Genomic DNA, 12,073 nt, shown 5'->3' with positions numbered 1-12,073 from the left:
GGGGAGGGACTTTAAGAAGATCTCCTGTTCAGCCTTGTTTGGGTGTTCTGTTGCGTATAAATTTTAGTAGAATGCCATAAATGTTTCCCCAATGTCTTTGGAGAGTGTAACGGACTCTCCCTGTGCGTTTTTGATGTTAAGAATGGTCATGGATTTTTGCTTTGCTGAGAGTTGCCTTGCAAGACGTCTGTCTGCTTAGTTGGCCTTAATGTAATATTTTTGCCTTAGGTATAGGAGGGATCTCTCCGCTTTTTTGTTTCGGAGGAGTTCTAGTTGCCCCTGCGTGTGTCTGAGCGCTTTCTTAAGTTTCTTGGTGGGGTGAGTCAATAGTTCCTCTCGAATGTCTGACAGTTTCTTTTCAAGCTCTCTTTCCCAAACATACCTCCGTTTGTCCCTGGTGGAATTTAATGCAATCATATGCCCCTGAGTACTGCCTTGAACGCCTCCCAAACTGTTCCCATTGGGACATCATCCGTATCGTTCTGCTCAAAGTATTCGTTTATTTTGTCCTTTATTGCCTCTCCCGTAGCCGGGTCTATCAAGAGGTCCTGCGGGAGTTTCCAGCGCCAGAGCCCCTCTCCCTTCCCTGGGGTCTGAATGCCTAACCATAGCAGGGCGTGGTCTGACAGAGATATGGGGCCTAGTTCAATTCCCTGGATCTTGCCTAGCAGCCCCACCGAGACCCAGAAGTAGTCGATTCTCGACATCGAATTATGAACGTGCGAATAGTATGTATAGCCAATGTTTTGACCCTTTAGCTCCCTCCATGCATTGCATAGCGCCAAATGCTCCATTCTTTGTTTGAGATGGTTGGATGGAGCGCCCTGATTTTGGGCCCCCCACCCCCGAGCTCCTATCTACCTGTGGATTCCATGCCATGTTCAGATCGCCCCCCATGATTATCTCTCCTTTCGCAAATCCCTCCAATCTCCCCATTGTTTCCCGAAGGAATCCATCTTGGCCCGTGTTTGGTGCATATATTGATGCTAGAGTTAGCTTGGTGTTGTCTAGCATGATATTAGCGAATGCATATCTTCCTTCTTTGTCGATCTGCTTGTGTATGAGAGTAGCGACTTGTCCACCCTTTATGGCAATCAGTACCCCCGCTCTTTTCCCCTCTGCATTAGCTTGTGCCAATACCCTGTACCCTCTAAGACCTATCCTTCCCTTGTCCTTTACTTTGATGTGTGTTTCTTGGAGTAGCAGAATGTCCGCTTTCTCCCTCTTGAGCAAATTCTCTAATTTTTTCCTCTTCACGGGAGAGTTCATGCCCCTTACATTTAATGTTAGTATTCTGGCTTTACCCATGATTCTAGCCCGGATTGGAAGCCCATTGCGCCCTTATGCTGCGGTCCCTTCTCTCTTCCGGTGATACCCACCCTCCCCTCTTCCCGAACACCCTAACTCCCCCCCAACAGTTGAACAATAACCAAACTTTGATCCCGAGGAGGGCCCAGGTCCCTATGGTAGCCATGGCGTTGCGCCAATCGCTCCTTGCCCTCAGAGTACTCGGGTCGTACTTTGCGGGGAGTCCTAAACCCTGCATCATCTTTGACCCCTACTGTGAGTCTATACTTGATCCCCGGCCTGGCCGGGGATAGAATTAATCTACGATCTCGTCCCATGAGAGTTTTGGTTGTCTCATCAGGATCAGAGGGTGGTGGCAGTTCTTTGTCATCCCTCTTCTTTGGGCCAAGCCCTATTCCACTGTTGCCGGGTTTCCCCCCCCCTATACCATTTCATCTTTTTCTCTGCCTTGCATCCACCCACCCTCTCAGTCTTTTTGGCGTTTCCCCCCTTGCCTTCTTATTACTGCGCTCCGCCGCCTCTGTCTGTATGTCCATTATATGAAGTCCCTCTTCGCAGGTTGTCACCCTCCTTTGCTTGCCTTCCCACTCGAATAGTAAGCCGAATGGGAACGTCCGCTTGTACCTTATTTCTTTTGAGACCAGTTCTCTGATCAGTGGGGCCATTTCTCTCCTTTTTAGTAGTGTCGCTGCTGCCAGGTCTTGATACAACTGGATGTCTACCCCGTTCATCCTTATTTGATCCAATTGCCTTGCCCTCCTTAGTATGTTCTCTTTCTGTGGGTACGAGGATAGCGCCACTAGCACATCCCTGGGTCTTTCCCCGGGGGCTCCTGTGCGTTTCGGACCCACTCTATGAACTCGGTCAATTCCTATGGCCTCCACAGCCGGTGCTTCGACTATGTCTCTGAACACTTCTTGCACTGCGTTCTTGAGATCCCTATCCAACACTGTCTCGGGCATGTTTTTAATGCGGATGTTAGATCTGCGGGATCTATTTTCCAGGTCTTCACATTGGATTTCCAGGTTGTGTTAATCGCACTAAATGTTCTTGTATTTCGCTTGTCTGTGTTGCTTCCTCTTCCACATTTTGAACAATTTTTTCCAGGGTATCGGTCCTCTCTTCTAATTTGGCTAGGTCTATTTTTATATTGTGTACAGCTTGCTTCATGTCGTTTCTTAGTGTAGCAAATTGGTCCTGTACCGTTAACATAAATTTGTCCTGCAGTGCTACGAACCAGGCATGCATGTATTCCTTAGAAGGGGGTTGATTGCATGGTTTGGGGGGGATGTCATCTGTTGTGGAGTCTTCCTGTGCGCTCCCCCTGGTGTTCACTGGGGTTTCTGAAGCCCACAGTTGTAGAATGCTTGAGTCCTGTTTGGCCGCTTGTGTGTTTGATTGGGATGTGCCCCCCTTCCCCTTAGCTTTAGACATTGCCCTCCTACGGAAGTCTCTTTGTAGTTGTGTTTATCTTCGAGGGCTCCCACTACGGCCGACTGCCTATCTTGGAGGGGGGAGTGGGTGCCCTTTTGCGATCCCCCCTTGTACTCGGCTCGCTAAATGTGCTCTTGGTTGGGCAGGTACCTTCCCTCTTCTTAGGGAGTTGCCGGCAATTGAGCCCTCTTGCTGTTGGTGGGGGGGAACGAGGACTGATTCCCCTGCTCCTGCACCCCCACCCACGAGGATCTATATGCTGGGATTCTTGGGGTGACTGCCCCCTCCCAGTCCCGGGTCTGTCTGGCCCTTTTAGTCCACTTATGCCTTGGGAGATGTGGAAGTGGGGGGGCCAGATGGTGGCCTCTCACCTGCTGCTTAGTGCCGGCCACCGGATGCCGTCCCCGCACTCTCTCCTGCTCCGGAGCCGCCCCGGCTCCCCTCGCCTGCTGCCTGCAGTCGCGTTAGCTGGTTCTCCGGTGCTGGGGCGCAGGCGTAGTTTAGCAAGCCCCCGCCGAGGTCTGTCGGGGCTCTTGAGTATGCTGCTTCACCGGAGGCCCCCAATCTGGAGTCCCGCACCCGCTGCTTCTCCCGCCTTCACTGGGGCGTGGCCCGCGCCTCTGCCGGCGGGGGGAGGGGCAGGTGCCCACGGTGCTGCCCAGTCTGCCCGACCGCCAGTGTTGTGCAGAATTCCACCGTCTGTCTGCGGATCCCCTGTGGCGCCTTGGCGGGGGGAGGGGTATTCTTCTCTGCCGGCGCTGCGGCAGGCAGGCGCTCGCGGGCTCCTACTTTCGTCCTGCGATGCCCGTTGACTGGGGGGCTTGCGGGAGACATGTATCTCGTTCGGAAGTCACGGATCGGTGCTAGTTTGAGGTGCTTTATTATCGGCCCGGCAGGAGCGAGACTCACTCGCGTCTCCCTGTGTCGGCGGCCATCCTGGATCTCTAGATAGGAATTTTTTACACCCTTGAACTGTTATCACTCGTCTGTCTTACTGTTTGATACCATGCCTTCCTTACACCATCTGCAGGGAGACGCATCAACATGATCCTGCCACCCTGAGTTTAGGTACATGTCCTTCACCAGATGTGTAAACCTTACCATCGATCGATAGTAACATTTTAATGTAATCCCACACCCCTCACCCCTCCCGGTCCAAAGTAAGACAGGATAGGGCAGGACTCAGCTCATAAGGACAAGATGTAAAGTCCAATGGAAAATACAGTAGAAGATGGTCTCCCAAGCCAGGATTGTAACCTGACACAGGGCCACAGTTAACCCTCAAGAGGGAAGAAATGTAAAAAAAATCTGTCATAAAGACAGACTTACACCTGTGCCACATATAGGGTAGTGTGTCCCCTGTATTGTTCCTTTCAAGGTAATTCATTTCCCATTCCCATGAAATCATGCCGTGTGGAGTGGGATTGGCTTGGAGGCATTCCAAACCGACTCCTCTTCACAATTAGAATTAAAGTTACCCCCCAGAATTATGTGGTTCTCATATCCCTTGACAAACCAATCCCCCAAAAGTTCGTAAAGGCTTTGATGGATACACTCCAAAGAAATTCTTGCAGGATTCCAGTACATATTGACCATTAACACAGAAAGATTTGTTAATGGGGAGGTGAGCTTAACCGCCAGAAACCCTCATTCGAGTGGAAAATGTCCTAGACCAGATTCAAATTGGTTTCGACCGCTACTGCCAAGCCCCCTATTGGTCTCCCAATGTCAGCTCTAATAGCAGGGCTTGTAAAAGTGCGATAACCTTCCAAATTAATACGGCCAATACACATGGTTTCTTGAAACATTAAAATCCTAGGGCCACTACCCACCTGTCATACCGCCGAGTTCCTGGCGTCTATGGAGCCGCTGGCGACGCGGAACTTAGCACCGTTTGCTTCGGCCACGCCCCCTGTTTCCTGGTTTCTCTTCTTCCGATTCCTATTGGTTGGGCGCTCTGCGGCCCGGTGTTTTAACCGGCCACTTCCGGGTCACGGATGCGTCGCAACGCTTCCTGTTTCGTCCGTTAGCTCTGAGTTGTTTGCTGCCTGTGGCTATCTTCCGAGTTTCTCGCTTGTCTGCTGGTCGGGTCCTCGTACCCTGTCCGGCCCCTTCTGTACTTCCTTCCTCTTTCTGCTAGTCCTATCTGCCTTTCTCTCACACCCTTGGTTTTGCTTCATTCGCCCGCCTCCCTTGCCCTCCTTCCAACTTGCTTACCCTCCCTCCTTCCCATCTTCACTTACCGCTTTTTCTCCTCTTGTCTGTTCAGCTTATTCCGATCTTCTGTTTCCTTCTTCCTCTCGCTCTGCTCCGTTCCTTCCGTGTTCCAGTACCCTGCCGTGTCCTGTGGTCTTCCCTCACCTACCTTCAGTATTGCTTGCTGTGACCTTCCGTGTACCAGACTCCGGCCTGTTCCCCTGGACTGCCTTTGCTTGCTGTATTTGTTACTTCCACTTCTAGCCTTGTGTACCAGATCCTCGGACCGCTTACTGGACTGCCTGTGTTCTGGAGTATTCACTCCACGTGTTGCCTCCAGACACTTTCCACCAGCTCGTACCTTTCAAGTATTCCTGGTTCCACGCCTCCAAGACACCCAACGATAATACGGGGTTTTTTTGTGCCTAGTGCTTTTTCCCCTCTTGGTCGATCCCGGGGGAGGGGCCCCCTGGTCTCCCATCTTCGGGGGGGCACGGTGGCTTCCTTCCGGGGTCGTCCCTATCTACATAAAAAAAAGGTGTCAGCTCGAAGAAAGGAAAAGAAGGGTTCTTGGAAGGAAGAAGAAGGTGAGGAGTCGGGGAAGGGGGAGATTTCAGAATCTACACTTTCGGACGAAGATATCACCGACCCCGGTGACAGTACCAACGGATTTTCCATAAATGTATTTAGATTTGCCATACCACACACATTCCAGGTTACAAGATCAATTCCAGCAATGCTAGGATTGACACAACCCTTAACCAATCACCGCAAAGGCGTTCAGGGTAGGATCCACCCAGGACCAATCTTGGCCTGTTTGCAAGAGTGCAGACCAAAGCAACTGTGTCCGGAAGAGTAGTAGTAGGCTTAGAATCAAATGGTACTTGCGCTAAAGCCTCCCTTTGCTTAAAATCCCCAAATACCCTAGCCTCTTCTGATGATTTAAGGGCATTTAGTTCATACTCCAATATCGAAAGATTAGTCTGCTGCTCCTATACTTAATTGGACACCAATTTAGAATAGAAATAACACGCCATACGTTGATTGTTTACAAGAGGCAAAGTAATCCAATCAATATCGTCAGATGTAATTGTTCTTAAGGAAGGGATCTTTTGGCAAAAAGCCAACACCCTGGACCTATTGGGTATCTGTTCTCCTTTGACTTGGCGATCAGACCCCCATCCCAGGATCTTTGAGAAGTAGTGCTCCTTATCGCACAACCTCAACTCATTTAACGTCAAAGAGCACCCCTCAAGATGCAGCTCTTATTAGTATCATTTGATCCATTCACCAGATTTCCCTCATTAGAAGTAGCAACTGAGGATCCCGGAACCCCTAACCCTGGAATAACACTGTCAATCGTCTGTATACAGAGACAACATTGTTTATTAAAGGATCGGTACTGGTACTAGATTGGCAAAAGGAGGTCCCTTTTGTTTGTTTGGTACAAGAGCAACCATTGTTAGTAGCAGGAGGAACCAGCGGCACTCATGATGGGGCAGGCATCACAGATTCAGATGAACAAGGTGCCAAATCATCTATCGGGAAGTCAGAACTGTGGTCAGTTCCCCATCGCACCTAAAGCTAGCAACTGTAACACTATTGTTCGACCGAACCTCAGGTGGTGGGATAGTAGGTGCCACCATAGTGTCAATATTCCCACCCATTGGAACCTGTGCACTCACCTGTTGTGCATGTCCAGGTTCGTGGGTATTCACCTCCTTCACTCTCGACTGTGCATCCAGGTTAATAATTTCATCCACTGCAGATAATTGATATAGCCCTTTAAGGGCAGAGGTGTGCCCCTTAATCTTTGAAGCTGGAATATTTTTTGACTTTTTGTTCTTGTTTGTTTTCTTGTTGCATTTCTTTCCTTTATTTGTTCCACAGGTACAATTGCGTACCACAGTAAGTGTAGAATCATTTATCTGCTGCAGGGGATTTTCCAATAAAGGCTGAACTTGAAGGAGTAGCTTCGAATTCTCAAGAATTGCTGTAGCCGCCAGCAAAGCTGACAGGCTATTCAGAGTTCGACAAATCCATCTGATTTCCCACCCTGGTATCCACACAAGCCCTGGAGGCACTCTCCTCTTCCTGTACAATAGGCGAGACATACTCTAAATCAGGTTCCACCATATTATTGTCATCTATACAGCTTGCTTCTCCACGAGAAAGAACCCCTTCGACCAAGTAGTAATTATCAAGTCAAATACTTTTGATAACGATTCCTCCACCCTGGAAAGACTAGTATTCCCCACTGCGGGTTTTTTAATAGACCCAAGTCCGTCTTTTTATGAACCCTGTAAAACCTAAGCATGCAATTCGATTAAACAAGTTATTAAAAGCAGTTTGTTGGCCAGTAAGGACCCCACCAAAGTTTTCTTAGGCTTCCACTAGAGTTTTCAGAGCAAGATTTAAACTAATATGCAAGTTATAGAGCAAAGGAAAAATGGATTCCAAAATCGGTGGCAGAGAGAGACCCAATGGGGGCGGCAGCTTTAAAGGGGAATTTCCAAATGGTGCCTCTTTCGATGGTGGAGAATTAGAAGCCTGTTGGTTAGCCAGCAGTCCTCCATTGGCATTCATACCCTTCAGCAATGCAGCACAGTCCACACGGACCGTATCCCCAGTTGAGGGACGTAAATCAGACTTGTCATTTGTCTTTTCGTGCACCTCCTATAGTTAAGGATACCGCTATGTCTTGGTTTCCTGTTAGTCACTCCAGAATAAGTCTGCATATTAATGTGACCAACAGGTTTTTTGTCGACCAAGACAGGGTTATTAGCGTCACGCATTGGGAGATCAGATGTACTTCCTCCATTAGAACGATCATCCATTGGATATATACCAAATGGTCAGACCTGCCCCTTATTCCCCACTGCTGGCCTTGAAACCGATCCTCTCCTCCTCTCGGCTAGAACCACCACATCCTCATGAATGGACACCATCTCCAAGTCAGTAATGTCCTGTAAAAGGCCTTTACTCGCTGCCTGCAGTAGATGAAATGAATCATCTAGAACCTCCCCCCTCCTGGGCAACACAGCTAAGCCCAGGATTAAATACCACAGGTGAAATGGGTCTTGACTGTGTGAATGGTCTTTGTGTCGGTGTTAAGGAACCAGGCAAACCTACCAAAGTCTCCTTAGCAGAGTTGCCAAATACAAAAATGGCAGGTTTTACATTTAGATTCACATTTTGTTGGGGATGTAAATCTCGTTCCATAACGGGCATCCCAGTAGAGCACTTCATGTTCCCATCGCAGCTGACTTTGGAATTCTCATGAAAAGGTTGCAAATTATTGGGAGAAATTAGAGCGCGTTGCAGGGGTGTTGAAGCATGAAATTGCACCTTTGTTCTTAAAGTCGCCGCAGGAGCTGACACACTCGTCTGGTGGGAAACGTCATCCGCAAAACACTCTTCATCAGACATTAAAGCAAATGGGGGTGGCAGACAATTGCTTAATTTGAGTTGCAGTGGTTGAATTGTGCATAACACTTTGTATAGTTGTCGAGAGTCACTGCCTTCGTGAGTCGGCACTTCTTTGTCGATATTCCCCATACTTAAGTGTGCACCTGGAAGCCCTTTCCCACTTCCACTTCTCAAATCATACGGGGAAGTCGGCATAAGCGAACTATAAAGCTGAGCGGAAAGGGTATGTTTTAGGCAAACTTGAGGATGTACTAGTGAAAACAGACCCTCATTGGCCGTCTGGGTATGTAAATTCGGCATAGCACTACAGCTTTAGAGCACTCAACCCCCCTCTGTGATTGGATAATCGTAACGTCTTGCAACGGCTATGCTTCAGCTTCCAGATTAACTCATGTACACCGGAGAGATGAAGTAAAGACAGGAGGAGCCTCAGAGCCACGGTGCAGCAGGTCCCAAAAGGCAAACTCTGCAACCAGCCATGGCAACCCTGCTAATCTCCTGCCCAACACCGCCTAACACTTTTGTCCACTTTCCCTCTGCTTTTGCTGGGGGTATCCTTTTAAAACATGCAGGGAGTGCTGGGTAAGGCAGTTAAAGGAGCAGTCACTGCACTGCCTAACACTTTTGTCCACTTTCACACTTTGTTGCATCGACAAGTTATAATGCACTAACCCAACATGCCTTTAGTTGCAAAATTTAGGAGGTGGTCGCAGGTGGAGCCACCAGGTAATGTGTAAGCAATCAACACACTAACCCCATATAGATGCTATATGTAGTTTACCTTACTAATCAACCCCAGGTTTTTGTGGAATAACCTGTCATTTCCGACATCATAACTCTTTATAAACTGTTGTCAAGCCTGTAACCAGTCGAGAGCATTGGAAATCCTGAGATGTCCAGTACTGTCCCTGTTTTGTAAGATCTCTTAAAAAAGCAGTGGTTTTGTCACATTTCTGGACTTTTCGTTTCTTGGACGTGGGGATTTCTACTCAACCAGACCTCTTACTTTTATGGTGGAGGGTAGGGGGCTTTCCCACCCATGCACTACAAAAAGGCCAATGTTCTGATATTGGGGCCGAAAATGTATTTATTTTCCTTACAGGAAAACCCAAGGTTAAAAACTGATCAAACCATGATTAAAATGCTTTTTTATTTTCAAAAAGATGAAAATGTCCATAAATTCTGAAAACTTAACCATGTGGGTGTCGATGGGTGGGTGGGTTAAGTGGGGGTAACTGCCTCAAAATTGTATTTTTTGAATGTTTCAGAGATTTTTTATGGATGGGTTCAAAAATGATAAGGCATGTTATTTTCTGAAACTCCATTGACAATATGACTTATTAATTACTATGCCATGAACTAGAGCAATGGCATAATGTATAGATATTTTTTTTTGTTGGGTGGGTATTTGTATAGGTTCTCCCTTCAGTCTGCCAAAAAACGTTATGTATGGGCAGAACCTCATGTCCAGTGTGTGCCATCAAGTTATACCCTACATTTCTGCACTGCCAAATGTATAAAAACAAATTCATTCTTAAGTCATTCCATGCATTTGTTTTATTTTTAAAACAGATGGCATAGCTGGCAGAGCAGTGGTTGCCAACCCGGAGCAGCAACACTTAGAAGCAGCCAGCACTCTGCAGCAACACTCAGCAATGGCGGTTGGTTCCCTGCAAAAGCACTCTGCAACAATAGACCACACTTTGCAGAAGCTCTCAACAGCAAGCATTCAACTGCACCACTTTTCAAACTCAGTCCTCACTGAGCAGCATTCGGCAATAAAAAACACTAATCCACATAATTTCCGAGCAGCAGTCAATGTGCCAAAGCAGAAGTCACCACCAGCCGGAGTCCAGCAACACAAGCAGCAACAGAAGTCAGCCACAGAGTCCGGCATACAGCAACCAGCCAGAGCAACAGCCAACATGCAGTGCCAGAAGTCTGCCATAGTAGCATCCAACATGCAGCAAAATAGGCCAGCTGCAGCAGCCAGCACACAGCAACAGACGTCGGTCACAGCAGCAGCCAATATTCAGCAACAGAGGTCAGCTGCAGCATCAAGCATGCCGAAAATAAATTCATCCATAGTTGCAGCCAACACACAGCAACAAAAGTCAGCCACAGCAGCATCCAGCTTGCAGCAACAAACGTCTGCTGTAGCAGCCAGCAAGCAGCAACAGAATTCAGTGACTGCAGCAACCAACGTGCAGCAGCTGCAATCAGCAGCACCACTCATCAGTATTCCACTTATGTTCAAAGCACCTGCCAAGATTCAGCAGCAGGAGTCAGCTGCAGCATCAAGCACGCAGAAAATAAATTCATCCATAGTTGCAGCCAACACACAGCAACAAAAGTCAGCCACAGCAGCATCCAGCTTGCAGCAGCAAACGTCTTCTGTAGCAGCCAGCAAGCAGCAACAGAATTCAGCGCCTGCAGCAACCAACATGAAGCAGCCGAAATCAGCAGCACCAATCATCAGTGTTCCTCTTATGTTCAAAGCACCTGTCAAGATTCAGCAGCAGAAGTCAGCTGCAGCATCAAGCACGCAGAAAATAAATTCATCCATAGTTGCAGCCAACACACAGCAACATAAATCGGCCACAGCTGCATCCAGCTTGCAGCAGCAAACGTCTTCTGTAGCAGCCAGCAAGCAGCAACAGGATTCAGCGCCTGCAGCAACCAACATGAAGGAGCTGAAATCAGCAGCACCAATCATCAGTGTTCCTCTTATGTTCAGGGCAGCTGCCAAATCCCAGCAGCACAAGTCAGCAGGAGCAGCGAATATGCCGAGGACATCACAAGTAGTCAATGTCCAGAATCAAAAAAAAGCAACTGCAGCATGTGCTACGAGCAACCATCCGACAGAAGAAGAGGTGGTGGCTCCCCACCATACAGGTACATGGAAATGGGATGTTCTCTCTTCCTTTTTAATTCTCCTAGGTCCAAAGGCAAAGAGTGGGATAGCTTCTGGCAGTGAGAAGGCACCCGCAGAGTATGCACTGATAGTGAACGCTCAATCTAAGTGCACCCGCATTTCTTTGTTAAATGGCTGGCTGGGAAATGTAGGTGCATGGTGTAAACTTGAAAAGTCCTGGTGTTCAGGTGGCTCTTGCACACAGTCTTGAAAAGGCTTTTGGTTGTCCTTTAATTGGATGGGTCTATCTTCTGCCAGATGTGCTTTAGCTTAGATTAAATGTTGCATTCCCATTGGCAAAGACTCTTTAAATAAGGTCTCTGAGGGTCAGGGTAGTTGAATGGGCACATGATGAACAGTCTCAAAGTTCAAATCCACTGTTGAAGAAAGCAGATTGGCACCACTTCAAAATTATAGACTTATCGGTTAGCTGTGCCACCATGGCATGTTATGATGGACAACCTGCCAAAGGCTCTCCCATTTCAAGGTTCTTGGTGTGCCATGGTTTTCACAGGATGTGAAATGCAATGACTACATGTGGATGACCTCCCTGGAGGCATGTCATCTGGCATCAGTTATGCCTTGGGTACTACTGGGCTAGGGCAGGTGTAGATTACATAGACAGTCTGATGGCTGCTATGGCAAGCATTCCTGATGTACAATTCAGTAGTCAGGAAAATTGCCCATTGAGCACGTGCTGTTCTGTTACGGGGAGGGTTGCCCATGAGTCTTCTTTTTCTGTGGATCTTGAAAAGGATGACATATGGCACGCCATTCACCTTTGATTGCTGG

General features: G+C 48.1%; 1 protein-coding gene across 1 annotated transcript in view; it reads left to right on the top strand.

The window, feature by feature from the left end:
* Positions 1-11,492, top strand: part of LOC138525724 (uncharacterized) — a 137,700-nt gene extending 126,208 nt beyond the window's left edge. Inside the window, exon 5 of the mRNA XM_069635896.1 lies at positions 9,940-11,492. Coding sequence (XP_069491997.1) covers positions 9,940-11,492 — 1,553 coding nt within the window. The remainder of the gene's footprint in view (positions 1-9,939) is intronic.
* Positions 11,493-12,073: the final 581 nt, after the last annotated feature.

This window comes from Ambystoma mexicanum, chromosome 1p, assembly GCF_040938575.1.
Source record: "Ambystoma mexicanum isolate Mex_15411 chromosome 1p, UKY_AmexF1_1, whole genome shotgun sequence".
Lineage (NCBI taxonomy): Eukaryota > Metazoa > Chordata > Amphibia > Caudata > Ambystomatidae > Ambystoma > Ambystoma mexicanum.
This window is presented reverse-complemented; position numbering and strand designations above follow the sequence as displayed.